The sequence below is a fragment of the Dipodomys merriami genome, unplaced genomic scaffold, assembly GCF_024711535.1.
Source record: "Dipodomys merriami isolate MVZ:Mamm:240054 unplaced genomic scaffold, mDipMer1.0.p SCAF_106, whole genome shotgun sequence".
NCBI classification, from domain to species: domain Eukaryota; kingdom Metazoa; phylum Chordata; class Mammalia; order Rodentia; family Heteromyidae; genus Dipodomys; species Dipodomys merriami.
In genome coordinates, this window is record NW_027202338.1 from 4213100 (window position 1) to 4239884 (window position 26785).

The following is a 26785-nucleotide window of genomic DNA, read 5'->3' on the forward strand; positions in this document are numbered from 1 at the left end:
GTTCAAAGGAGTCTGCAGTGGAAACCACTAGAATCTGGCTGGGGTTTGTTCATGGAAGCAGGGAAGCTTTCTGGGTTCAGGGTGCCTGTTGCTAGCGAGCACCAGGTTCCTGTGGCAAGGTGAAGTGGGAAAGATAAAGCCCTCCCAGCGGCAGCAGTAATCTAATCTGCAGCGAGGTTCCGTGTGTGCCAAGTGAGTTAGTCAACAATCTAGTACCACAAAATAATAGCGCTTTAAATTTTCTTTTTTTTTTGGGTCCGTTCATGGGGCCTTAACTCTGGGCCTGGGTGCTGTCCCTCAGCTCTTCAGCTCAAGGCTAGCGCTCTACCACTTGAGCCACAGTGCCACTTCCAGCTTTTTTCTTTTTGCTTATGTGGTGCTGAGGAATTGAACCCAGGGCCTCATACATGCAAGGCAAGCGCTCTACCACTGAGCCACCTTCCCAGCCCCCACTTTAACTTTTCTACAGCTAAGTTAACCATGTAATCTACAGTTTGCATCTTCAATCCATCATCATTTCTCTCACCTCACGCCCATCACCACCCCCAAATCTGTTGAATCTATTCACTGGTGCAATATATTCACCTGTAAAAGAACGGAGAGCTGGGTTCTGGTGGCTCATGCCTATAATCCTAGCCTCTCAGGAGGCTGAGACCTGAGGATGGTGGTTTGAAGCCATCCGGGGCAGCAAAGTCCTTGAGACTCTGATCTCCAAGTAATCACAGAAACACTTGGAAGTGGTGATGAGGTTCAAAGTGATAGAGTACTAGCCTGAGTAAGAAAAGCTCAGGGACAATGTCTAGGCCTTGAGTTCAAGCCCCATGACTGACAAAAAAAAAAAAAAAAAAAAAGACTGAGAAGCATTGAGGCTAAACTTCAGATTAACTTGTGCGAATCAGGATTTTTTTTTCTGTTCCTGAAATTTGAACTCAGGGCCTGGGTTCTGTGCTCAAGGCTAGAACTCTACCATTTGAGCCACAGCACCACTTCTGGTATTTTTTTGTGTAGTTCATTGGAGATAAGAGTCTCATGGAATTTCCTACCTGGGCTGACTTCAAACCATGATCCTCAGATCTCAGCCTCCTAGGATTACAGGAGTGAGCCACTGGTGTCCCAAAGGAACAATTTCTTGAGGTGCATTGCAACACTTGGACCAGGGTTGGAGCAGAGATGCCAGGTTTCTAGGATCCTCAGTTTCCCTTAACAGAGAACTTTCTAGAATCGTGTTGCCACCACTTCTATAAGACTTAGCAATATTAGAATAACACTCTGAGGAAGTGAGAAATGTTGCTCATCGTTTTTGCAAACAAGACACAATCTTGTGTTCACTAAGAAATGCTAAGGGTGCAGTGACTAACGCAGCTCCCCGACCAGGGACATTTTAAATGAGCTGCATTTAAACCCATCATTTGAGGAGTGGTAGGCTTCATTGTGTTGGTGGGGTTATGATTTGGGTTTCATTTGGGACTTAATTTCACATCACCAAACTCTTCATTTTTGCTTGGGGGAAAAAAAATCAAGGCCATGTGTAAAAACCCTTCTAATGCCTGTGTCTTTCTCCTGCAACTGCACACGCAGCTGTGCACTTTGGGTAAACAGAGGGTCACGTCGCCAACTGATTGCTCCTGTCACCAAAGAGGTTTCTAATTAATTAGCTGGAAAAGAGTAGTTTGCTAGTATATTGTAAGGAAGAGCCAAATCTTCTGGAAGAAAGGAGCCAGGTACTGGTGGCTCATGTCTGTAATCCTAGCTACACAGGAGGCTGAGATCAGGAAGATTGCAGTTCAAGGCCAGCCTGGGCAAAAAAAGTTGGTGAGCCCACATCTTAACCAAGAGCTGGGTTCAAGGGTGTGTTCCTGCCATCCCAGCTCTGTGAGATGTGAAAAGCTGAGATCAGGTGGAATCCATGTTCCCAGCCAGACTAGACTAACAACCTTGAGAGAACCTCTCCCCATCCCAACAAAAAAAAGACCGGATAGGGTGGTGCGTCATGTTATCCCAGCTAAAGCAGCAAGTACAAATCTGAAGCTCAAGGTCCAATCCAGTCCTGGCAAGAAGTAAGAACCTAGTCTCAAACAAACCCAGAGAGGGGAATTAGGAATGGCAGTGTGGCTCAAGCAGTAGAGCACCCGGCCAGCACGAGTAAAGTCCTAAGCTCACGCCCCAGTACACCTCCTCCCACCCAGAAACAAAAAGCACAGCACGGACGGGTTTCCTGTACCTAGCGCAGTACAATCAGAACTGCATGGAGACCACGGGGGACAGGCTCCCTGCCTCTGGCCACCCTCTTTCCATGGTAACTGCCTGCAAGAGGCTTGGTTGAGCTCCCTACCTGTACCCCCACATCCTCCTCTCCCCTTTCTTGATTGCACTCGGGACTTCAGGGTCATGGAAAGGACTTTTCTAGTCTGCAGTGGCATTGGGAAAATGCTAGTCATGCTGAGCTCCCTAGGAGCTTGGTGTTTGCAGGACACAGGTGTCGGTGTGGACACCTTGGGCAGTGCGCTGCTGTCTAGCTGGCAGGGTTTGCTCTGTTGGAAGGACGGGCTGGAGCTGCCCAGCGTGAAGAGCAGCCGAGAGTTGCCCTGGAGATCCATGTGGGGAAAGGGAACCCCTTCTCCAGAACATCCAGCAAACCCTCAGGCAGCCTCCTGCCATGGGCAGCCCACTGTCCCCACCCGAGGGACCTCCGCAGCCTTTCACCCAGGTTGTCTTTGCTAAACAGAACACTAAGGCATGTTTGTCAGCCCTCGGTGCCGTGGCCCCATTTATTTCAGCAAGAACACACGCGGGTCCCTTTGTGCTCCTCACACGCATGTGGCTGCCACCTGTCCTGGTGATTGCACCAAAGATGTGACAAGCAAAGTCAGACTTCCTGATTCGAGTGACAGACTAATGCTATGATCTCTGCCCAGTCCTGTCACCTCCATAAGATGGGGACACAAGTCTTCATCCCAACACACAAGGAGCTAAATCTGGGCTTAGTCCCACAAGAATAGCTCTGGAGGAAGCCCAGCCATCTTCTCCCGGAATGTTTCCTCGAACGCTTGGGTCTGGGCTGGGGTGAAGTGGTTCTGCCAGTCCCCTGTGACACCTGAGGCCATGGAAAAACAATGACACCAGACTGGGTCAGGGCAGGAAGGTGCTGTCCCCTCCTGTCCCTTCTGCCCTCTGCCTGCCCCGGGGGTGAGGCCACAGATCTCCCTGGGAGATGGACTCCACAGCCACCACGCTCCATGTCCAGGGCTCTCCTCTCAAGTTCTTTCCCCTGCCGCCAGAGGGGCACATCCTCCCCAGATGTGTAGGAGTCAGGAAGCTCAGGATGTGGTCTCATAGTCACACAATAGCATTTTCATTTAATAGGAAGTTGAATAGAGTTTTTATATAATAGAGTTAAGTGTGTGTACATGTGTGCATGTGTGTGTCTATACAGGAGTTTGAACTCAGGGCCTAGGTACTGTTTGGGAGTTATTTTCTGCTCAAGCCTCGTGCTCTACTACTTGAGCCACAACTCCATTTTCTGTTTTTTTTTCTTTTTTGGTAGTTAACTGGAGAGAAGGAATCTCCTGGACTAGGCTATGCCATCTAGATTTGAAATGTGATGCTCAGATCTCAGGTTCCTGGGCAGCTAGAATTACAGGCCTGAGCCATGGAAACCAAGCTGGTACTTACACTTTGTTTACTTTTCAGATCCATTTACTATCACATGATTTGTTTGTTGTAGGACTTAAACTCTGGGCCTGGGCACTGATCTTGAGCTTCTTTTGCTGAAGGCTTGGCACTCTACCATTTGAGCTCCAGCTCCACTTCCAGTTTACTTTGTTTTAACACAAGCTGGAAGTGAACAGCCAGCCTGTTCCTGGCTGATCCCTGGCCAGGAGTGTGTGGTTGGAGACCAGATTTCCTTCCCTGGCTTCCAGCACCTCCTTCCCTGGGACATTTCCATACCTTTCCTGGTGATTTTTAAACCGGTGGGAACAAGCTCCTCTGGAATGGTACTGAAGTTAGACATCTTGTTCTCCTTCATCGCCTGGAAGGAACTGTTCTCCAGGACCAAGTCCAGCTCTCCCGGTTCCAGCGCCTTGCCCAGGAACCCACAGATCCTCTCTACCATGCTCCTCGGGTCCTAAGGAGAGAAAAACAAGGGCTCAGGTATGAGAGGGGACAACAGAACAGGAGTGAGGAGGAGGGAGCAGGAGAAGAGAGAAACAGCAGAAGACACTGGCAGGAGAGAGGATGGGTGGCCTGTGGAGTTGGGGGCGTGACTCAGTGGGTAGAGCACCAGCCAAAAAGCAAAACTGAGTTCAAGACTCCATCTTAAAACAAAAATAAAAAAGAAAGAAAAGGAGGATGAGAGGAATACAGGAAGGAATAACACACAACAGGATGTAGAAAGTTGACATAGAAGGTGGGATGGAGACTGGTGGTAGAATGGGTGGAGAGGGCCGTGGTGGGGTGGGGTGCAGGTAAAATCAATCCTTACCTTTTTCATCTGCTCATAACTGAGGACCAGCACGTTCTCCTTTTCCCTCATGGACATCCAGCCCCGGACGTGATCAAACCATGACCCGTAAGGCACTGCAGGGGGAACACTGGGGCAGTGTGAAAAGTCTGCACCATTCCCGATCTGCATGGTGGTCTCAGCACTGATTGCTCTGGTCCCTGTCACCTTCACCAGGGTGAAACTGAGAAATAAGTCCTGTCTCTTTATAGCCTCAAAGAGAGAACACTACCAAGTACTGATGGCTCATGCCTGTTATCCTAGCTACTTAGGACACTGAAATTTGAGGATCACTGTTCAAACCAGCCTGGACAAGAAAGTCCATGAGAGGGTTATTGCCAATGAACTACCAAAAAACCAGAAGTGGCACTTTGTCTCAAGTGGCAGAGTGCTCACCTTGAGCTAAAGAGCTGAGGAATAGGGGCTGGGAAAGTGGCTCAGTGGTAGAGTGCTTGCCTTGCATGCCTCAGACCCTGGGTTTGATTCTCCAGCACCACATAAGCAAAAAGAAAAAAACCAGAAGTAGCGCTGTGGCTCAAGTGGTAGAGCTTTAGCCTTGAGCTGAAGAGTTGAGGGACTGGACCCAGGCCCAGAGTTCAGGCCCCACGACCAGACCCCCCCCCCCCAAAAAAAAAAAGACCTGAGGAATAGCACCCAGGCCCAGAGTTCAAGCCCCATGACTGAGAGAGAAGGGAAGGGAGGGAGAGAGAGAAAGTGGGAAGGAGACAGAGAGGGAGGGTGGGAGCGAGAGGGAAAGAGAGCAAACACAAGCACTGTGGAGCCAGGATATGGATTTCTAAGCAATATTTTTCCTGTAGCACAACCTTTGCACCATCTGAAGCAGGTCACCAAAGGTCACACCAAAACATCTGACCGGGACAAAGAGCTCCACAGGCCCTCACAGAACTGAGGCTGAGGGCCTTCCATGCCAGCTTGGCCCAAATCCATCACTTGCACAACTGAGCACAAGTCTGAGTGCAAGGTCTGAGCTGTGACACACGCACACGAGGCACCTCCCATCCCTGCCCATGGCTCCCAGCAGGTCAGTCTGCAGAGGCCTTGGTGTGCTTTATTCTACTTGAAACATCTTTGCTTGAAATCAGGGCCAGAGCACTGTCCCTCGGTTTCTACACTCCTCTCTACCACGTGAGCCACACCTTCACTCCCTGCATCATGATGATTGAGTGGGTATGAGAGCCTCAAGGACTTTCTGCCTGGGTTGGCTTCCAACTCTGACCCTCAGCTCTCAGCTCCTGAGTAGCTGAGATTATAGGCGTGATCCACCAGCCCTGACTATAGATCCAAGTGGTAAGAGATGTTGAATCAGGGGAGAAACAGCTCATCAGGCACTTCTACAGGTTGTGAAGATCAACCCAGAGGGCCTGAGACACCAGATGATGAGGTACATAGAGCACAGATGTGGGGTCCCCCACCCTTCATACCCAACTCAGGCCATGGACCCCTGACAGAACCATGGAGAAGTGACAAAATTACAAGCATGAGGAATGACCCAGAACTTTTGCATGACTAGACACAGAGCGATCCCAACTTCAAGTGAGAAACTCTGACACGGACAGCAAAACAAATTTAAAACATAAATATATGTATGGAAGGTAGAGTTGGGTTGTGTGGGAAGCCAGTGAGAAGCTGTGAGCCAACATCTGGGAGTAGAGCACACAGGTGGGTCCTCCATGGCTACGGAAGCTCCAGGGGCTCAAAACACCTTGGGACCTTCCATCATGGGAGAAGTCTGGTGCTGCCTTTAGCCAATGTGAGTTCTGGGATGAGGAAGCATTGGACCCACAGATGGTGAGATTTAAAGCAGACCTTGGAGGGAGGGGACACTAAAAGAGGTTTAAATCCTTCTCCATTCACTTCACAGTCTACTCACCATGTCCTTGCAAGAACCATTCAAAATATTGTTCCAGTGACTCTGGTTTCTTAGCCAGATTTGTAAAACGCCAGAAATAATAACCAGATATAAGGACATCCTTAGGATTTCTGATGACATAGATCATCTTCAAGGGAGAAAGGAGAGAATTAAACAATATTCCCATCATTTCTTGCACTCTTGGTGTTCAGAGAAATTCTAGCCATTTTTTTTGCTCCAACATTGAAGTATGTGTTGATCTTTTGGTTGTGCATTAGTTTGTGAAATACTTTTCAGACTTCCTATACTCCAATTACTTTGCGAGGAATAAAACAATGGTGGGACAAGGCATTTTCTAAACATATTGGGGATATTTATCTACTAAACACAGGAGAACAGATGCTGGTTAGACTTTGTTGGCTGCAGATTTATGAATTGTTCTGTAAACATCATTGAAACATCTGGGCATGGGTGGCTCTCACCTGTCACCACAGCTACCCAGGCAGCTCATATCTGAGGATCATAGTTTGAAGCTAGCCCAGGCAGATCAGCTCATGAGACACCCATCTCCAATTAACTACCTGAAAACCTCAAGGGGAGCTATGGCGCAATCTGGTAGAATAACAGCTTTGAGTACAAAAGCTCAGGGACAGCTGTGAGTTCAAGTCCCAGGAGTGGCACAAAAACAAAACAACAAGAATCTATTGAAGGAGGGAGCTGACATGATACAACAACAGAGATTTCACAGCACAGGCGCCCATTTCTATGGTGTTGAGGCACAAATCTAGGTAGCATTGCACCAGGGAAGAGTGTGCACCGTGTGTGGTGTGGGCTGGGCTGGGGAAGCGGGACAAAGGCTCCTGGTCTGATCTGGCCATGAGCACCAGGTGTTTATTCACTGCACAGCCTTCAGCGTCAGACCACTGATACCAGGTCACATGACATTGAAACCACACAGCCTTAGTTTTCTTTTTTCTTTTCTTTTTTTTTGACTCAGGGCCTATGTACTGTCCCTGTGTTTTTGTGCTCAGGCTGGTGCTTTACCACCTGAGGTGCTGCTCCACTTCTGGCTTTATTTTTGATAGCTCATCAGAGATAAGGATCACCTGGCCTTTCCTACCTGGGCTGACTTCTGATCTTGATCCTCAGATCTCAGCCTCCTGTTTGTTTAGCTGGGATGACCACACAAGGCCTGAGTATCCAATTAAAGCACAGTTTGGTTAGTCTTTCAGTTAGACATCCAGTTAATCTGTCAGGGATTACACAGCCATGGTCCACATCTTGGACTCTGTTTTTTCTGAGGACCCTCAATTCATGAAGGAGAGTCTGGGGTATGAAGCACAGAGGGAGAATGCCAGACCTGCTCGCTATGTGCATTTTAAAGAGGAAAAGGCCTTGATGGAACAGCTATTGGGCTCTGAGCACTGACCTTGGCCTTGGAAGTGAAGAAAGACTTGGGGAAGAGTTGGATGGGGAGGTGAGAGGAGATGAGGGGGGGACCCTCCTTTCTCTCCACTTTGAATTTATATCCAGCTTCAGTCTCGATCCAAGGGGAACGAACATATGTGGGCACAGATCGAATCCAGTTGGGATCCCCCTTGGTGTGAATCAGAGAGAGAACCTCAATCAACCAATGGGTTCCTGGAGCAGAAAGAAAAGCAGAGGTCAATCATTTCTGTCTGAATACACTATATATATATACACACACACACACACATATACATACATGTACACACACAGATATATAATGGTAAAGCATATGTAGCATAGACCTTACAGATATAAACTTTCTCAGGTATGCAATCTGATATGGATAAGTAGTGTTTAGTGTATTTTAACCATAGCTCACTCAGTGCCATTATTTTGTCATCTAATAAGTCTACACTGTCCATGACAACTGAATATTGATTTGCTTGCCACCCGCCCCATCATTCTCTTATCACACCAGGACTTTGGCAGTTCTGGGCCTTGTATGTGAGTGCAATAGTACACAGTTTGTTTGTTTGTTTTTTGAACTATGGCCTGAACTCAAGTAGTTTCAAATGGCAAAAAGTCCTGATAATAGTAGAGCATGGGTCTCAGTAGGAAGCATTATGCTCACCTTTGGTCCTCAGTTCCACCCATTTCTGAGCTGCTCCCTGTCCTGGAGATCTTGCCATACAGCTGGCCCCTCCCTCTCTCCACCCAGACCCACCTGAGCTCCCACCTACCTCACTTCCTACCCCCAGCCCCTGCTGCTGCTAGATAGTGGAGGTGGTCATGAGCTCTCTCTCTGGGGGAGAAATGGCTCCTGTAATAAACCTTGTGACCATCATTCTACTGTGCCTGCCTGCCTTCACATGGTCCCCTGGGAAGGATGTGATGGATCCTTCCCTGAGCTGTCTGCATTTTCAACAGTGTATAATATTCCACTTTGATCTCTCAACTTGTTTGGGATTGTGCAGCCATTTCTCTGTGGATATTTGGGTTTAATGCAGCTGTCAGCTGTTGCTGAAATCCTGCAGTGCCCCCACTGGCTGTGGTTTTCAGCACATTTCCCTTGCAGTGTGCCCTCAGAGCTCCCTCCCCACTCCCCGTGCTCCTTCACACAGGCTCCCTGGCCTGCCAGTGCCTTGTGTTTACCCCAAGTTTTCCAGGTCCTAACTATGGCATATCATGATTGTTCTATTTGAGATCATGCTTTTTCTCCAGGTAACCTCAAAATCATCCTTTTCATTTTATGATCTATGAAGCACCTCTAAAACGCCTATTTAAAAAAAATCTGCTGCCAGCCTTGGAGCTTGAACAGGGCCTGGGCGCTGTCATGAGCTGTTGTGCTCAAGACTGGCACAAAACCACAGGGCCACAGGGCTTCAATAATGAGCTACTACACCATTCCTACCTGGGACACAGTTGGGAGTGAGGCCACAGCTCTGGCCTTTCCCATGCAGCCACAGCCCCCTCTGCTCACCTGATTTGGGGTAGGTCACCGTGATGATGTCTTCGTCCTTCAGCACCAGCTCCTCATGGACTGCTTTTATGTGTTCAGGGTAGTAATCCACAACAGGGAAAGGAATGCCCTGGTACCACACGTAGTCCTGAGCCATGGCAGAGTACTGGGTGCCTGACTCTTAGTCCCAGGCCACTGGCACTGCCACCGTGGAAGTGGTGGCTGAGTCTGGATGGTCAAGACAATCATTAACTAAAATGAATTGGTGATTAAAAAAAAGCCCTGTAATTGTTCTCAGGGATTTTTATTGGGCAACTGTAAAATCATGCAAAGGGTGAACTCTGCTCACCTGATCTTCAGTTCTTGGCAGAAAACTAGAAATACAAGAGGAAATAGGCTAGGGCATAAGATTAACTAATATTTTTAATGCACTAATCCTTTATTTTGAGAAGAGTTGTAGATATCAGAAAAAATCATAGAGAGGGAAGGGCTGGACTTCTGGATCAACACCCAAGTTCAATCTACTAATATCACTCCAAGATCTTTGCCAAGATTCCTCAATGCATTGTCCTTCCAATTTCCTCTGTTTCCCCTAGGATTTCTCTCTACTCCAGGATGTCAGCCAGGATCCCCCAGGTCATGGGTCTCCACACTTCCTCAGGCCCCTGGACGCAGGGACAGTTTCTCAGACTCCTTTTCTTTATCCTGACCTTGCAGATTTGACAAACAACAAATACTTCTGTAACTTTATGGGGATGGTGTGAGTGTGTGTGTGTGTGTGTGTGTGTGTGTATGTGTGTATGTGTGTGTGTTTGTGTGTACACACCACAGATACTGATTTCTCACCTTCGTTCCTTCCTTGCTTCGTTCCTTGATTCCTTGCTTCCTTGCTTCTTTCCTTCCTTCCTCCCTTCTTTCCTTCCTTCATTCTTTTCTTTCTTTTGTAGTTGGTCATGGGGCTTGAACTGGCCCTGGGTCTCTCAGTTCTTTTTTTTTTTTTTGGGTCCAGTCGTGGGGCCTGAACTCTGGGCCTGGGTGCTGTCCTTCAGCTCTTCAGCTCAAGTCTAGAGCTCTACCACTTGAGCTTTAGCGCCACTTCTGGCTTTTTTCTTTTGGCATAGGTGGTGCTGAGGAATCAAACCAGGGCCTCATGCATGCAAGGCAAGCGCTCTACCACTGAGCCACCTTCCCAGCCCCATGGCTCTCTCAGTTCTGTAGCTCTAGGCAAGCGCATTTGATCCACAACACCACTTCCTGCCTTTTCTGTTTATGTGGTGCTAAGGAAGTGAACCCAGGGCCTCATGAATGTAGGCAAATGCTCTACCACCCCCAGGAACCGATGTCTATGATGTTCAGGAGCGATGAAATCTAGATAGCATTGCACTGAGAACTCTTTGGGGTTGTGCCTGGTGTAGGCTGTACTAGGGATGTGGGATGTTCTCTCTGGAGGATAAAGCCATTTATTTTTTTGCCTTCCTGGGGCTTGAACTCAGGGCCTGGGTACTGTCCCTGTGTTTTTGTGCTTAAGATTAGTGCTCTACCACTTTAGTCACAGCTCCACTTCTTCTCTTGTTGGAGATAAGAGTCTCTTGGCCTTTGCTGCCTGGGCTGGCTTCCAACTTTGATCCTTACTTCCTGATTAGCTGGGATTACAGGTGTGTGCCACTGATGCCTGGCTTTTTTTTAATTTTCTCTTCCAGTCCTGGGCTTGAATTCTGGGTCAAGGTGCTATTCCTGAGCTTCTTTTGCTCAAGGCTAGCACTCTACCACTTGAGTCATAGCACCACGGCCGACTTTTTCTGTTTATGTTCTGCCAAGGAATTGAATCCAGGGCCTCACTCGTATGAGAAAATCCCTCTACCACTGAGCCAACTACCCAGTGCTAATTTTTTTAAATTTAATTTTATTGTAAAGATACTGGACAGAGAGGTTACAGTTACATGAGTAAGGTAAGGGTCAGGTTTTTGTTAATGCCAGTCTTATGTTATGTGCTTCCCATGGGTCTGAGTTGTCTGCATTTTCAACATTGAGTAATATTCCATTTGGATCTCTTAACCTGGTTTGGGTGATGCAGCCATTTCTCTGTGGATATTTGGGTTTAATTTCTTGGTGCTCTACCGTGTTAGCCACAGGTCTTCAATAACGGAGCTACTATATGGTCCCTATGTTGTAGACAGCAGGAGGGAATGGGGGCTGCAGGCCTGGAGGTTCCAAGGCAGAGCACTGGAAGTGGGGCTCTGGCTCGGGTGGTAGAGTGTGAGCCTTGAGGGAAAAACTGAGGGACAGTGCCCAGGCCTTGAGTTCAAGTCACAGGACCAGCATACACTTGAATAACATGGTGCTTGCTGCATTTCCATACTTACATTTCTTACTGACATTTTTGTGCCAGACCCAGTAGTCTGGAACCCACAGGACATTAATGTCTTGCAGGGTATTATGGGGTGGTGCCCACCCACATATCCACTCAGGGCCTGGGCTGTGACCCTGTGAGACCTAGGCTGTGATGTCATCGCACCCTCTCAGGTGTGATGGGGTCCCCTGAGAGGTGATCTCTCTTCCACTCCTGACTGGGAAAACTTGACCAAAGCCTGCCTAAAGCCTAGTCAATAGCTACAATTTGAAATGTGGTGAGTGATGAAGCTCAGCTCCAGGCTTTGAAAAATCAACACATCCCCATGACCAACAAAAAGAACGACAAACACACAAACAAAAAAACCACCATAGACATTCTTGGGGCTGGGAATGTGGCTCAGTGGTAGAGTGCTTCCCTTGCATGCATGAGTCCCTGGGTTCAATTCCTCAGGACCACATAAGTCAGTCATAGGGCTTGAACTTTGGACCTAAGCATTGTCCCTGTTCTCTTTAGCTTACAGCTGGCCACTGTGCCACTTCCAGTTTCCTGGTTGTTAATTGTAGATAAGAGTCTCATGGGCTTTCCTGCCTGGGCTGGCTTTGAACCTGGATCTTTATTCTCAGCCTCCTGAGTAGCTAGGATTACAGGTGTGAGCCACAGGCACCTGGCCAACTTTCATTTTTATCATCTAATTGAGCTTTAAAACTCTTGTACATAAGTATGAGTGTAAGTGTATGTGAAAATGTTCAAAATAATCTAGTATTTCTGCTTAAAATCTGTCATGATGGTGTAAAAAAATAGTTCTGGGAAGGTGGCTCAGTTCTAGAGTGCTTGCCTTGCATGCATGAGGTCCTGGGTTCGATTCATGTGCACCATATAAGCAAAAAAAGTCAGAAGTGGTGGTGTGGCTCAAGTGGTAGAGCACTAGCCTTGAGCTGAAGAGCTCAGAGATAGCACCCATGCCCAGAGTTCAGGCCCAAGGACCGACAAAAACAAACAAACACAACACCAAAAACCAAAGAAAGTTTCCTTGAGCCGAGAAAAGCATTTGGGAGGTAAGACTTGTCTTAAATATTCGTTTCAAAATATAGAAATGAATAAGACTAACCACTTAAGGTTCAAGTACAGGTATAATGATATGAGTATGTGTTGGGTCTTCGTCTGTCTTTGGATGGACGGGGTCTGAGGAGAGGTAAGTGCAAATTGTGGCCGCTGGCCCGTTCCCCAGCCTCCCTTAGCCCAGGAGACAATCAGAAGCAGAGGGGTGTCAAGTCAAGCAGGAACTCACTTATTAACAGGGAGCATCTCCTTTTTAAAGCAAAAGACTGTGTGGGAGGAGAGGAAATGGAACCAACCAATCGCTGAAAGGCCACACCTTATCATGCACCTAAGCTTCCATGAGTTGTTTACACACTGAACCTAAGCAAATCGGGCTTTGCCCACTCAACTTCCTCTCAGGGCCATCTTTGCTACCCCTCACATATTCACCCTTTTTGTTTTAATGGCAGATCCACCTCCCAGTTAGTTATCTTTTCCCCCTCCTTTGTAAAGGTTATTTTAACAGGATTACATTTGGCCACACAGGGGGTTGGAGGCAAGTCTGGGGGGAAGGAGGGCCCTTGTGCATAAGAGCCTGTCCCAGTTACCTCTCATCCTGACCTAGCACAATAATAAACATCAGTCCCACCACAGTTAGAGTTAGAAATGTCCCAAGCCGTAAAATTTAAAACAAACTGTGCAGACATAGCAAAGCAATCCCGGGCACCTGGTGTCTTTCAAGTAAGCCAGTTCCTTGTACGTGCCTTCAAGTGAGTACAGGGGTCAAGATGACCTTTAAAGCTTTACTGTCAGCTCCCAACACCTGTCTTTGTCTAAAGAAGTGAACCCGCCTGTCTTAGGTTGGGTGGATTGCCTTGTCTGTCTTTCCCGTCATCGGGAACTTCTTCAGAGCAAAGCTGAAGTCCCTGTCTTAGGTCCGACTGGCACCCCCTCTTACCTGTCTCTGGCTGCGGTTCCTCTAGGGGAAATTTATTTACTTGGAGCTTGATCTTATGTAACTGGCTGGCTCATAAGAGTTTTGCAGTGCATGTATAATGCAAGGAAGGCATAGAAAAACCATCAGCAAAAGCATTCCCAGGCCAAACAATGTCATTAGCCCTTTAACATTAGTAAGGGATGGGATAGCAGTCTTTGCCACTTTAGAGTCCAGACGTGGGGCTTGTTCTAGAGTAGGTTTTAGACATATTTACAGGACACATAACAAAAGGTGGTTGTACAAGCAATTAGTAAAAGAACAATTAGAGCACTTAACATTAAAATAGACAGGAAGTGAATGCATCATCGTTGTTTATAATGATGATAGTGCTTATTCAGATGGTTGGTGCCTCCTGCTCAGTATAAGCCTCTGTTTGGGAGGTTCCTATGCTGGGTAAACTGTTGCACTTAAATTGTACTGTGATATGTAACAACTCAGAAATGGGACCTGTCCAGTGATATAAAGATGGAGTTAAAATATTTGGTCAGACTGGCTGCCAGTGGTTCATGCCTGTCATCCTAACTACTCAGGAGGCTGAGATCTGAGGATTGCAGTTCAAAGGCAGCCCAGGCGGGAAGTGGTGAAAACTTGAAGTGGTGCTGTGGCTCAAATCATAGAGCTCTAGCTTTGAGCTAAAGAGCTCAGGGATAGTGCCCAGACCCAAATCTCAAGCCCTATGACAAACCAAAAAAAAAAAAAGACAATGAATGAAACTTCCTTTTGTATCAAAGAAGGCTCTTCTGTGCAAAATGTTCTAACACAAAGTTTAGTAGGACATGCTGTCAGTATAAAAGAAGTAAAACTATAACTCAGGATGAAATTGGTCGTCAAGAAGATGAGATTTTAGAGAATGAATTAACTTTGGACCTTGAATTTATAGTTCATTGTGAGTGTTCATGTTTCAGCTGTGGAAATGACCTTAGCAACTGCTCATCACTGACAAGACTCTGTTTGCCTCAAGGAAAAAGAATGGGCATTGGCTGTTCTTTCTTTTGTGGATGAAAGGCAGGTGGCGCTCTAAAGAAAAATTATCTGTGACTGTTATGTTAGGAGAATGGTGCCTGTCTGTCTTAGTAAATTGACCCATCAGAATAAGAGATGCATAAGACAAGATCTCACTCGAAATTGTGATAACTTAATGCTGTTAAATTCATAGGGCTGTAGCTGCAGCTTTATTCTGCCTGTCCCTAGATTTGAATAAGGTGTCCAGAAAGAGTGAAGCAGACTACATTGTATTTTTAACCATGTGACAGATAAATAAATCAAGAAATCAATAAACAAATCAATCAATCAATCAAGAAATGAAGAAATGGAAAAGGGAAGAACAATAATTTGACTCATTGGAAGCGCCACAGATTCGTTGCTGTTGAAAAACCATTTAGGTTGTGAACTATTTGAAGGACGGAGCTGCTTTAAGATAAATGGCAATTCTCAAAGGATTCAGAACCAGCTAGAGCAGCTCAAACAGGAGGTGAAAAAGTTAAAATTCAGTGATAACTGGGGATTTCCAGAATAGTTTTCCTGTTTTTTTTTTTTTTTTTTTTTGCCTTTTCTGGGTCCAAGATCCTCTATTTTATGGATTATCCGGCTAGCCTCCTGTCTATTTCAATGTTTATCTTCTAGCATGCAGCATATGCTAGTTCAAACAAAAATGAGAATTATGCTTTCTGAAATCATAGGAAAAGGGGGGCTGTGAGAGCTGAAAGGATTGGGAGGATGGAAGGCCTCCTCTGAATATGAACTCTTAGAATCCTGAGAGCTTCTTGGAATGGTCACTCCCTTCTGGATTGATAGGACTTCAGATTTCTTTCTTGGGTGTAGGCTAATTCCACATCAGACCTTCTGGGATCTTTGGGATAGACAAAAATCTATGTGAACTCTAAGTCATTTGCCGCTTACACCTGCTGCTTAAGATGAGAGAGTTATTTATCACTTGAGGGAGATGACACCTCAGGATGGGTGCTTGTGATTAAGATTGTATTGTAATATTGGTGCTTGTGATGTCAGGGAAATGGTGATCTCACTTTGTACACGAACGCTCCATGCCCTACTCAGTAAATACCTTGTCATGGGCTGGGAAGGTGGCTCAGTCATAGAGCACTTGCCTTGCATGTTCGAGGCCCTGGGTTCGATACCTCAGCACCACATAAGAAAAAAGCCGGAAGTGGCGCTGTGGCTCAAGTGATAGAGCATTAGCCTTGAGCTGAAGAGCTGAGGGACAGCGCCCAGGCCCAGAGTTCAGGCCCCAAGACCGAACCCAAAAAAATAAAAAAATAAATAAATACCTTGTCAAATGGACTCAGGGCACTGAAGCTGGCAAAAGGCTTCAGGCTCCTGGTGCCCCAAACCTCAATTCCAGGACCTGGTGTCTGTTCTGGCCTCATTCCAGGTTGTCCCAAGTTGGGACAGAGCTTCCACTCAAGATCAATGGGGAGGGGAAGACAACCCTTTCTGCAGGACATCCAGCAAACCCTCAGGCAGCCTCCTGCCATGGGCAGCCCACTGTCCCCACCCGAGGGACCTCCACAGCCTTTCACCCAGGTCATCTTTGCTAAACAGAACACTAAGGCATGTTTGTCAGCCCTCGATGCCGTGGCCCCATTTATTTCAGCAAGAACAAACACGGGTCCCTTTGTGTTCCTCACCTGCATGTGGCTGCCACCCGTCCTGGTGATTGCACCAAAGATGTGACAGGCAAAGTCAGACCTCCTGATTCGAGTGACAGACTAATGCTATGATCTGTGCCCAGTCCTGTCACCTCCATAAGATGGGGACACAAGTCTTCATCCTAACAGATAAGGAGCTAAATCTGGGCTTAGTCCCACGAGAACAGCTCCAGAGGTAGTCCCGCCATCTTCTCCCAGAATGTTTCCTCGAACGCTTGGGTCTAGGCTGGGGAGGAGTGGTTCTTCCACTCCCCCGTGATACCTAAGCCGTGGAAAAACAATGACATCAGACTTGGTAAGGGCAGGAAAGCAGTGTGCCCTGGTGTCCCTTCTGCCCTCTGCATGCCCCAAGGGTGAGGCCACAGATCTCCCTGAGAGATGGACTCTACAGCTACCACGCTCCATGTCCAGTGCTCTCCTCTCAAGTTCTTTCTCCTGCCACCAGAGGGGCACATCCTCTCCAGATGTGTGGGAGTCAGGAAGCTCAGGATGTGGTCTCATAGTCACACAATAGCATTTTCATTTAATAGGAAGTTGAATAGAGTTTTTATATAATAGAGTTAAATGTGTGTACATGTGTGCATGTGTGTGCATGTGTGTGTCTATACAGGAGTTTGAACTCAGGGCCTAGGTGCTATTTGGGAATTATTTTCTGCTCAAGTCTCGTGCTCTACTACTTGAGCCACAACTCTATTTTCTGTTTTTTTGGTAGTTAACTGGAGAGAAGGAATCTCCTGAATTATACTAAGCTGTCTGGATTTGAACTGTGATGCTCAGATCTCAGGTTCCTGGCCAGCTAGGATTACAGGCCTGAGCCATGGACACCCAGCTGGTACTTACACTTTGTTTTCTTTTCAGATCTACTTAATATCACATGATTTGTTTGTCTGTTGTAGGACTTCAACTCTGGGCCTGGGCACTGATCTTGAGCTTCTTTTGCTGAAGGCTTGGCACTCTACCATTTGAACCCCAGTTCCACTTCCAGTTTACTTTGTTTTAAAACAAGCTGGAAAGGAACAGACAGCTTGTTCCTGGCTGATTCCTGGCCAGGAGTGTTGGTTGGAGACCAGATTTCCTTCCCTGGCTTCCAGCACCTCCTTCCCTGGGACATTTCCATACCTTTCCTGGTGACTTTGAAACCAGTGGGAGAAATCTCCTTTGGGAGATCTTGGAGGTTGCACATCTTGTTGTCCTTCATGGCCTGGATAGAACTGTTCTCCAGGGCCAAGTCCAGCTCTCCCTGTTCCAGCGCCTTCCCCAAGAACCCACAGATCCTCTCTACCATGCTCCTTGTGTCCTAAGGAGAGAAAAACACAGCTCGGGTACGTGAGGGGACAACAGAGCAGGAGTGAGGAGGAGGGAGCAGGAGAAGAGAGAAACAGCAGAAGGCACTGGCAGGAGAGAGGATGGGTGGCCTGTGGAGTTGGGGGCGTGACTCAGTGGGTAGAGCACCAGCCAAAAAGCAAAACATCAGGTACTGAGTTCAAGACTCCATCTTGAAACAAAAATAAAAAAGAAAGAAAAGGAGGATGAGAGGAATGCAGGAAGGAATAACACACAACAGGATGTAGAAAGTTGACATAGAAGGTGGGATGGAGACTGGGGGGAGGATACTGGGGAAGAAGATACTGGAGGAACACGGGAGATGGGAGAAGGGGTCAAGAGGGCCGTGGTGGGGTGCATGTAAAATCAATGGTTACCTTTTTCATCTGCTCATAACTGAGGACCAGCACTTTCTCCTTTTCCCTCATGGACATCCAGCCTCGGACGTGATCAAACCATGACCCGTAAGGTACTGCAGGGTGAACAGTGGGGCAGCATGAAAAGTTTCCACCATTCCAGGTCTGCATGTTTGTTTCACCAGGGATTGCTCTGGTCCCTGTCACCTTCACCAGGGTGTAACTGAGAAATAAGTTCTGCCTCTTTATAGCCTCAAAGAGATAGTCCTACTGAGTACTGGTGGCTCATGCCTGTTATCCTAGCTACTTAGGACACTGAGATTTGAGGATCATTGTTCAAACCAGCCTGGGCAAGAAAGTCTATGAGACTCTTATCGCCAATGAACCATCAAAAAACCAGAAGTGACCCTGTGGCTCAAGGGGTAGAGTGCTCGCCTCAAGCTAAAGAGCTGAGGGATAGCACCCAGGCCCAGTGTTCAAGCTCCATGAGTGGGAGAGAGGAGGAAGGAAGGGAGAGAGAGGGAGGGAGAGGGAAAGAGAGCAAACACAAGCACTGTGGAGCCAGGATATGGATTTCTAAGCAATATTTTTCCTGTAGCACAACCTTTGCACCATCTGAAGCAGGTCACCAAAGGCCACACCAAAACATCTGACCGGGACAAAGAGCTCCACAGGCCCTCACAGAACTCAGGCTGAGGGCATTCCATGCAAGCTTGGCCCAAATCCATCATTTGCACAACTGAGCACAAGTCTGAGTGCAAGGTCTGAGCTGTGACACACGCACACGAGGCACCTCCCATCCCTGCCCATGGCTCCCAGCAGGTCAGTCTGCAGAGGTCTTGGTGTGCTTTATTCTACTGGAATCATCTTTGCTTCGAATCAGGGCCAGAGCACTGTCCCTCGGTTTCTACACTCCTCTCTACCACTTGAGCCACACCTTCACTCCCTGCATCATGATGATTGAGTGGGTATGAGAGCCTCAAGGACTTTCTGCCTGGGTTGGCTTCCAACTCTGACCCTCAGCTCTCAGCTCCTGAGTAGCTGAGATTATAGGCGGGATCCACCAGCCCTGACTATAGATCCAAGTGGTAAGAGATGTTGAATCAGGGAAGAAACAGCTCATCAAGCACTTCTACTGGTTGTGAAACTAAACCCAGAGGGCCTGAGACACCAGATGATGAGGTACATAGAGCACAGATGTGGGGTCCCCCCACCCTTCATACCCAACTCAGGCCATGGACCCCTGACAGAACCATGGAGAAGTGACAAAATTACAAGCATGAGGAATGACCCAGAACTTTTGCATGACTAGAAACAGAGCAATCCCAACTTCAAGTGAGAAACTCTGACACGGACAGCAAAACAAATTTAAAACATAAATATATGTATGGAAGGTAGAGTTGGGTTGTGTGGGAAGCCAGTGAGAAGCTGTGAGCCAACATCTGGGAGTAGAGCACACAGGAGGGGGCGGGTCCTCCATGGCTACGGAAGCTCCAGGGGCTCAAAACACCTTGGGACCTTCCATCATGGGAGAAGTCTGGTGCTGCCTTTAGCCAATGTGAGTTCTGGGATGAGGAAGCATTGGACCCACAGATGGTGAGATTTAAAGGAGACCTTGGAGGGAGGGGACACTAAAAGAGGTTTAAATCCTTCTTCATTCACTTCACAGTCTACTCATCATATCCTTGCAAGAACCATTCAGAAAATTGTTCCAATGACTCTGGTTTCTTACCCAGATTTGTAAAAAGCCAGAAATAATAACCAGATATAAGGACATCCTTAGGATTTCTGATGACATAGATCATCTTCAAGGGAGAAAGAAGAGAATTAAACAATATTCCCATCATTTATTGTACTCTTTGTGTTCAGAGAAATTCTAGCCATTTTTTGCTCCAACATTGAAGTATCTGTTGATCTTTTGGTTGTGCATTAGTTTGTGAAATACTTTTCATAGTTCCTACAATCCAAGAACTTTGCCAGAAATAAAACAATGGTGGGACAATGCATTTCCTAAACGTATTTGGGATATTTACCTAGAAAGTACAGGATATCAGACGCTGGTTAGCCTTTGCTGGCTGTAGATTTATGAATTCTTCTGTAAACATCATTGAAATATCTTGGCATGGGTGGCTCTCACCTGTAACCACAGCTTGTCAGGCATCTCTGATCTGAGGATCATAGTTTGGAGGTAGCTCAGGCAGAACAGCTCATGGGACTCCCATCTTCAATTAACTACCTGAAAACCTCAAGGGGAGCTATGGCACAAACTGGTGGAATAACAGCTTTGAGTACAAAAGCTCAAGGACAACTGAGTTCAAGTCCCAGGAGTGGCACAAAAACAAAACAACAAAAATCCATTGAAGGGGGCTCAGTGGTTGAGCACTTGCCTTGCATGCCTGAGGCCTTGAGTTCGGTTCCTCAGCACCACATAAGCAAAAAGAAAAAAGCCGGAAGTGGCACTGTGGCTCAAGTGGTAGAGTGCTAGCCTTGAGCTGAAGAGCTGAGGGACAGCGCCCAGACCCAAAGTTCAGGCCCCACGACCGGACACACACAAAAAATCCATTGAAGGAGGGAGCTGAAATGATACACCAACAGAGATTTCACAGGACAGGCGCCCATTTATATGGTGTTCAGAAGCAAATCTAGGTAGCTGTCCCGACCCGCAGGACTTCAACCAGGGCAATGAACCTAAACAAGAAGGAATGAAGGGACAAGAGACACAAAGAAGGACAGCAAGACAAGGATTCTGATCAAGCTGCCAAATTTTATTTTTCACACAGGGGTATTTATATGCTTAGAATAAGGAAGCTTTTTCATTGGGTGTAGCAGCTGCAGGATGCTTGCTTAGGGCAATGTGAAAAGGTGGTCAATAGCAGCTACCCGGTCTTTGTTTGGGGCAGGATGCAAAGACCAGATTCTGTAAATAGCCTCAAGATATGTTCCAGGGAGATAGTCAAGCTTATCATGCAGAGAGACTCCCTGCAGGGCTCTTGACATCTCCCCCTTTCTTATTTAGAAAATGGACCATCAATTGTTGGCTGCTCTTTTTAAGGGGGTGACAGAGGCTCTGGTCCTCTAAGGGCCAGGGTTTTTCTCTGCTCTGAGTGAGCGTCCTCACTCGGGGAGGGGAATTTTACAGGCCTTGGTATGTTTTTTGAAGAGACGGCTTGTGGGTATGCATGCCAACTGACATGCACCAGACCTTGCCACTCAGGGGTCTTGGGTTTTGGGATCTTGCGGATCCATCCCCCTGCAGTCTTACCTGCACCCTTGATTAGAGCATTTTTTCTTCCTCCCATAGTTGCATCCTCCCCCAAGCGGAGGGGCCTATAGGAGGAGGGGCGACCCTATCCCTTATGGCAATAGGTCTTGCCCGTTGAATGGTCAGGAGGTATGAATAAGGAGGGTTTTCTAAATAAGAAAAAGAAGGGGGGCTGTTTCCCACTGGAACAAGCTCATGGCAAAACACTAATTAAAGCCTGGGGTAAATCCTAGATCTCAATGCCTTGGTCTGCCATATCAAGGCGATGGTGATGAACCTGTATGGGCTTAGAAACCAAGAGATTAATCTGTTATTTAATAAATTCAAACAGGATGGTCCATGTCTGGAGTTCTAGCTGCATCTGCAAGAGAAAAGGCATCATCCTCGGGGGGAAGGTTTCCCCTGGGTTGTGGTAAGCCATTAACCTGCTTTATCAAGCTTGATAAAGGGCCCACCTTGGGGCCGCTTGTTCTTGATCTAAAATACAGGCTGAACCTCGCCCCCAGGTAAGAACAGGATCTGGGCCCTTCCATTTGCCTGTAAGGGGGTCTTGCCACATGACAGACGGGCGAGCAGTAGACTGGAAGATGGGTGTCAATGCCTGTCAGTGGCCTTCATTGTCCAGAGTTAGAAAATTAAGGGTGAACAATGTGTGACTAAGGCGATCCCTAAGAGTGGAAAATGAAAAGGCAGAGGCTTTGAGGAGAGTAAGCCAGGTTTTTAGGGTGTGGTGGGCTCGTTCTACAATGCCCTGACCTTGGGGGTTATAGGGAATCCCAGTAGTATGACAAATCTGAAAAATAGCACAAAACTGTTTAAACTTGGCACTGGTATAGGCTGGGCCGTTGTCTGTCTTTATGTGGGCTGGTTTTCCCATTACAGAAAAGGCTAAAACAAGGTGAGAGAGAACATCTTTGGCAGTTTCTCCTGTGTGTGGTGAAGCAAAAACAAACCCGCTAAATGTGTCTATGGAGACATGTATATATCTTGTTTTTCCAAATTCAGGAAAATGGGTAACATCCATTTGCCAGATTTGATTGGGTAGCAGTCCACGGGGGTTAACACCCAGATGTTGTACAGGAAGGGAGACAACACAGGCAGGGCATGTCTTTACTATCTCCCGTGCTTGCTGTCTAGTAATTTTACAAAGCAATCGAAGATTCTGGGAATTTAGATGGTGGAGATTATGTAATTCTGTAGCCTTTTGGACAGACCCAACAAAAACTGGAAAAATGGAATGAGTGGTCTCATCAGCTTGAGCGTTACCCTGTGTAAGAGGGCCAGGGAGATCAGAATGTGCCCTAATGTGTCCCAGAAAAAATGGATGTCTCCTGGCCTGAATTAGCTGTTGAAGCTGAGTAAATAAAAATGCCGCATTGGAGGAAACTTTAATAGCGGGTGAAATTTCTAGCAAGGGAACAGAATGAGCAATGTAAGCACTATCTGTATAAATATTAATAGGCTTATCAAAAAACGTCATAAAAACCTGTGTTATAGCAAATAACTCCACAAGCTGGGCTGATTGGTAAAGGGCATCAAAGGTGGTGGTATGGTTGTTAACAACGAAGGCCGCACGGCCATTGCTTGAGCCATTTGTAAAGACAGTGAGGGCTTGAGGAATGGGAGCCTTTTGAGTAACCTTGGGAAAAACAAATGGATGTAGCTGGGCGAAGTGTAAAAGGGGATCATTGGGGAGATGATTGTCAATTAGTCCTAAAAATCCTGACAGGGTGATGCCCCATTCATCTCCAGTCTGAAGTAAAAATTGAGTCTGGTCTTTGGTGTATGGAATTAAAATGGTATCAGGATCCTTGCCGAAATATTGTCGAGAGAGCAAGCGACCTTTGATAATGATAGAGGCTACCTGGGCAGGGTAAACAGCAATAACCTTGGGGGATGTGGTGGGTAAATGGACCCAAAGCAGGGGACTGCCCTTATTATTGGAGTGGGGAATCTGTTGCCAAAACAATCCTGTGGGTATATGAGGGGTATGTAAAATAATTAAGACCAGAGGAAGATTATAGGAAATCTGTGTAACAAACTGCTGGGCAATGGCCTCAGTAACTTGGGTTAAGGCATTTCATGCATTGGGAGTAAGCTCTCGAGGAGAGGAGGGGGTCAGAATCCCCCTTTAAAATCTCATTAAGAGGCAAAAGCACACTGGTGGGCAACCTTAGGTATGGCCTAAGCCATTGAATATCTCCAAGCAGCTTTTGAAAATCATTAAGGGTGTGAAGATGGTCTAAACGAAGTTGAATTTGAGGAACCCGAATTTGATTATTTTGGAGTTCTAGACCCAAATAAGTATAAGGGTCCTGTGTTTGAACTTTATCGGGGGCAACCTGTAGTCCCAGGGCAGTAAGGGCTTTATAAAGGTCTAAATAACAGTTTCTAAGTTCGTGGGTATCAGGTGCAGCAAGCAACAAGTCATCCATATAATGTAATATATAGACACGCTGCCATCGTTTTCTCACAGGGTCCACTGCCTGGGCAACATATTTTTGACAAAGGCTAGGGCTATTAGCCATGCCTTGGGGAAGTACCTTCCATTGAAATCTTTGCATGGGGCCTTGAAAGTTAATGCGAGGAAGGCTAAAGGCAAAATAGGGTCTGTCTTCAGGATGTAGGGGAATGGTAAAAAAAACAATCTTTTAAATCAATAACCATTTTGTAATAGTCCCTGGGAATAGCCACCGGTGTGGGAATGCCTGGCTGTAGCGCTCCCATTGGGCACATAGCTTTATTAATGGCGCGTAGATCTTGTAAAAGGCGCCATTTGCCTGATTTTTTCTTTATAACAAAAATAGGAGTATTCCATGGTGAAGTAGAGGGCTCTATATGGCCTGCCACCAACTGTTCTTGTACTAACATGGAGGCTGCTTCCAATTTTTCTTGGGTAAGGGGCCACTGATCCACCCACACAGGGGTTTGGGATTCCCAAATGATTTTATCTGCATGGGGCACAGGAGGGTCAGGGGCCGATACTAAAAATCCGAATACCCAAGCCCATGTTTATCTGTTTTTTGGGTAGCTTGGATGGGCTCAACGATTCCTTGTCCTGATTTTCCAAGACCCGTAGCAGGGACAAAATCCATACGGAGCATTTGATGTGTAACCACAGAATTGGGACTAGCAAGGATAACTTTCATCTGGGTCAAGATATCCCGGCCCCATAGGTTAACAGGGAGGTCAGGAACAACAAAAGAAGTAACAGTTCCCTTATTGCCCTCTTTGTCAGTCCAATTAAGAACCCTGGAGCTTACCAAAGGGTTTTTTGACTGCCCTATGCCTTTAAGGTCAGTTAGGGACGAGGTAAGGGGCCAACTTGGTGGCCAATGTTTTTGGGAAATAATTGTGGCATCTGCACCAGTATCCAAAATTCCCTGAAACTCCTTTCCTTCAATTCGCAGGGTGAGGGTGGGTCTTTTTTGAGTGATAGGCTGAACCCAATATGCATCAGAAGACCCCAAAGAAGCAGTTCCTCGCGGTGTGGTCTGAGCAGTGGAAGAACCCCCTGAATTTAATGGGAGCAGTATCAATTGTGCAAGCCTAGTTCGAGCTGGAATAGCTGCAATCCCATTAATGGCCGTGGCCAAAATTTTTATTTCTCCTGTATAATCATTATCAATAATACCAGGAAAAACTTGGACACCTCGTAAGGTTGCAGAGGCTCTTCCAAGAATAAAGGCACACATATGAGACGGAGGGGTTCCCAGGGTCCCAGTGGGTATTATTTGAGGTCCTTATATAGAGTCTAGTACTGTGTCGGTGGCGGCACACAGGTCCAGTCCTGCACTGCCTGGGGTTGCCTGCTGGAGGGAGGCAATTATGGAGAGAGGTGGGGGGCTTGTGTAGGACTGGGAGTTTGGGAGGGGACAAACCCTATCGCCCCTGGGCTTGTCTTGGGGATGGTCGGGGCCAGGGGCTGGCCCCGAGGGAAGTTTCCTGAAAAACGAGAGAGAATGGGCTGTCCAAGGGCATTTGTTTTGGATCTACATTCGTTGGCCCAATGACGGCCCTTACCGCATTTGGGACAAAAAGTGGCAGGGAGTGGTCTACCTGTAGCTTGGGAGGGGATTGCCCCTTGGCTTTGTTTGCCGAAGGGACATTCACATGCAAAGTGACCAGGTTGTTTACAATCAAAGCAAGTATGCGAGCTGGGGACTGAACCTTGAAATGCCTTGGTAAAGGCAGCACCTATGGCGAGTCCCATGGCATGAGCGGTCCCTACTCCAGCACAAAGCCTGACGAACTCAGAGAGGTCACCCTTGTTTTTATGTGGTCGGAGGACATCTTGACATGCCGGATTAGCATTTTCAAAGGCAAGATGTTTAACAAAGGCACTTTCACTTTCACTAGGCCCAAGAAGCCTTTCTGTAGCCAAGTTAAGCCGCGAGACAAAGTCACTGTAGGGTTCCTCTGGCCCCTGTTTAACCTTTGCCAGGGAAGTAGTAGCCGATCCCTTTTGAGGGAGACGCTTCCAAGCATAAAGGCCAGCATTTTGAATTTGTGCCAAAAGTCCGGTAGGAAAGCGCGCCTGTTTAGCATTGGTATCAAAGGGCGCATTACCCAAAAGTTTAGTATAGGTCCAGGTTTTTGAAGATGTTTTAGCCAAATTTTTTTGCGCGGTCTCTCTACATTGTTCCTTAAAGTCCGCATTCCATAAAACAAAATCACCCCCACTAAGGGTGGCACGGGCCAGGAACTTCCAATCATTAGGGGTGAGCCAGCGCGCACTTTGGTTTTCTAACAAGGCTAACGTATAAGGCGCAGTCGGGCCATATTGGGCACATGCATTTTTAAGCTTTTCAACAAACCCGAGGCTAAGCCTCTTATACTCTTGTTGGCCTTTTCCCTGGGTGGGTTGTTCCTCTTCATCCCCAGTATCCTGCTCTTCATCCTCCTTTTCCTCCTCTTCTGATTCATCCTCCTCACCCTCTGAGGTCCTATCTGTCTGGCTCCAAGTTACTGGAAAGGCGAGAACTGATTGATGGCCTGATCTAACCTTAATTTTATCAGGCGTTTTTGGCGTATTGGTCAAGGCCAGTATGTGGAGTTCATAATCAAGGGACCGCAGTTCTTTTAAAAGTTGAAGGTGTTCTCGCCTATGTTGAAGAGTCTCGCGTAAAGGTGCCAGGTTAGGTAAAGGGGGGGGGAGAAAAACATCTGGATCTGGAGGGGCAGTGGGGTCTTGAAAGGCCGGGTCACAAAAGGGAGGGGGTGCATAGGAGGAATGCGGAATATTTGAGGTAGAGGGTTTAGTCTGAGGTAGGGGGTGACTGAGTAAGGGGGGCCAATCAGGCTGACGATATTGAGCCGCCTCCTCTTCCAGGGTGGCCTCCTCCTCGGGATTTAAATTATTCTGAGGGGAACGGGCAGCCTGGGGTACAGGATAATAATGTTCATCTACCTTTTGAGAAGGAGTTTCAAGATCTAATACAACCGATGGGCAAGCCGCGGGGGGCCGAGAGGCCTGTTGGAGAACCTCCT

The 26785-nt window shown here is 47.1% G+C and overlaps 1 protein-coding gene across 1 annotated transcript; it reads right to left on the reverse strand.

The window, feature by feature from the left end:
• Nucleotides 1–2739: 2739 nt before the first annotated feature.
• On the reverse strand, nt 2740–9513 carry LOC138814539 (sulfotransferase 2A1-like). The gene is made up of 6 exons (XM_070003495.1): nt 9322–9513; nt 7801–8012; nt 6393–6519; nt 4484–4578; nt 3949–4126; nt 2740–3094 (listed from the first exon to the last, which is right to left on the reverse strand). The coding sequence occupies exons 1-6, from the start codon at nt 9455–9457 to the stop codon at nt 2982–2984; spliced, it is 861 nt and encodes a 286-aa protein (XP_069859596.1). The 5' UTR covers nt 9458–9513; the 3' UTR covers nt 2740–2981.
• Nucleotides 9514–26785: the final 17272 nt, after the last annotated feature.

Excerpts from the sequence above, each read along its gene's own strand:
- LOC138814539 (XM_070003495.1), bottom strand. The coding sequence starts at position 9,457 with ATGGCTCAGGACTACGTGTGGTACCAGGGCATTCCTTTCCCTGTTGTG. Across the intron at positions 4,579-6,392 it reads ATGGTTCTTGCAAGGACATG|TGCCTTACGGGTCATGGTTT; the intron begins GTGAGTAGACTG and ends TTCCCCCTGCAG. Across the intron at positions 4,127-4,483 it reads GTTATGAGCAGATGAAAAAG|GACCCGAGGAGCATGGTAGA; the intron begins GTAAGGATTGAT and ends TTCTCTCCTTAG.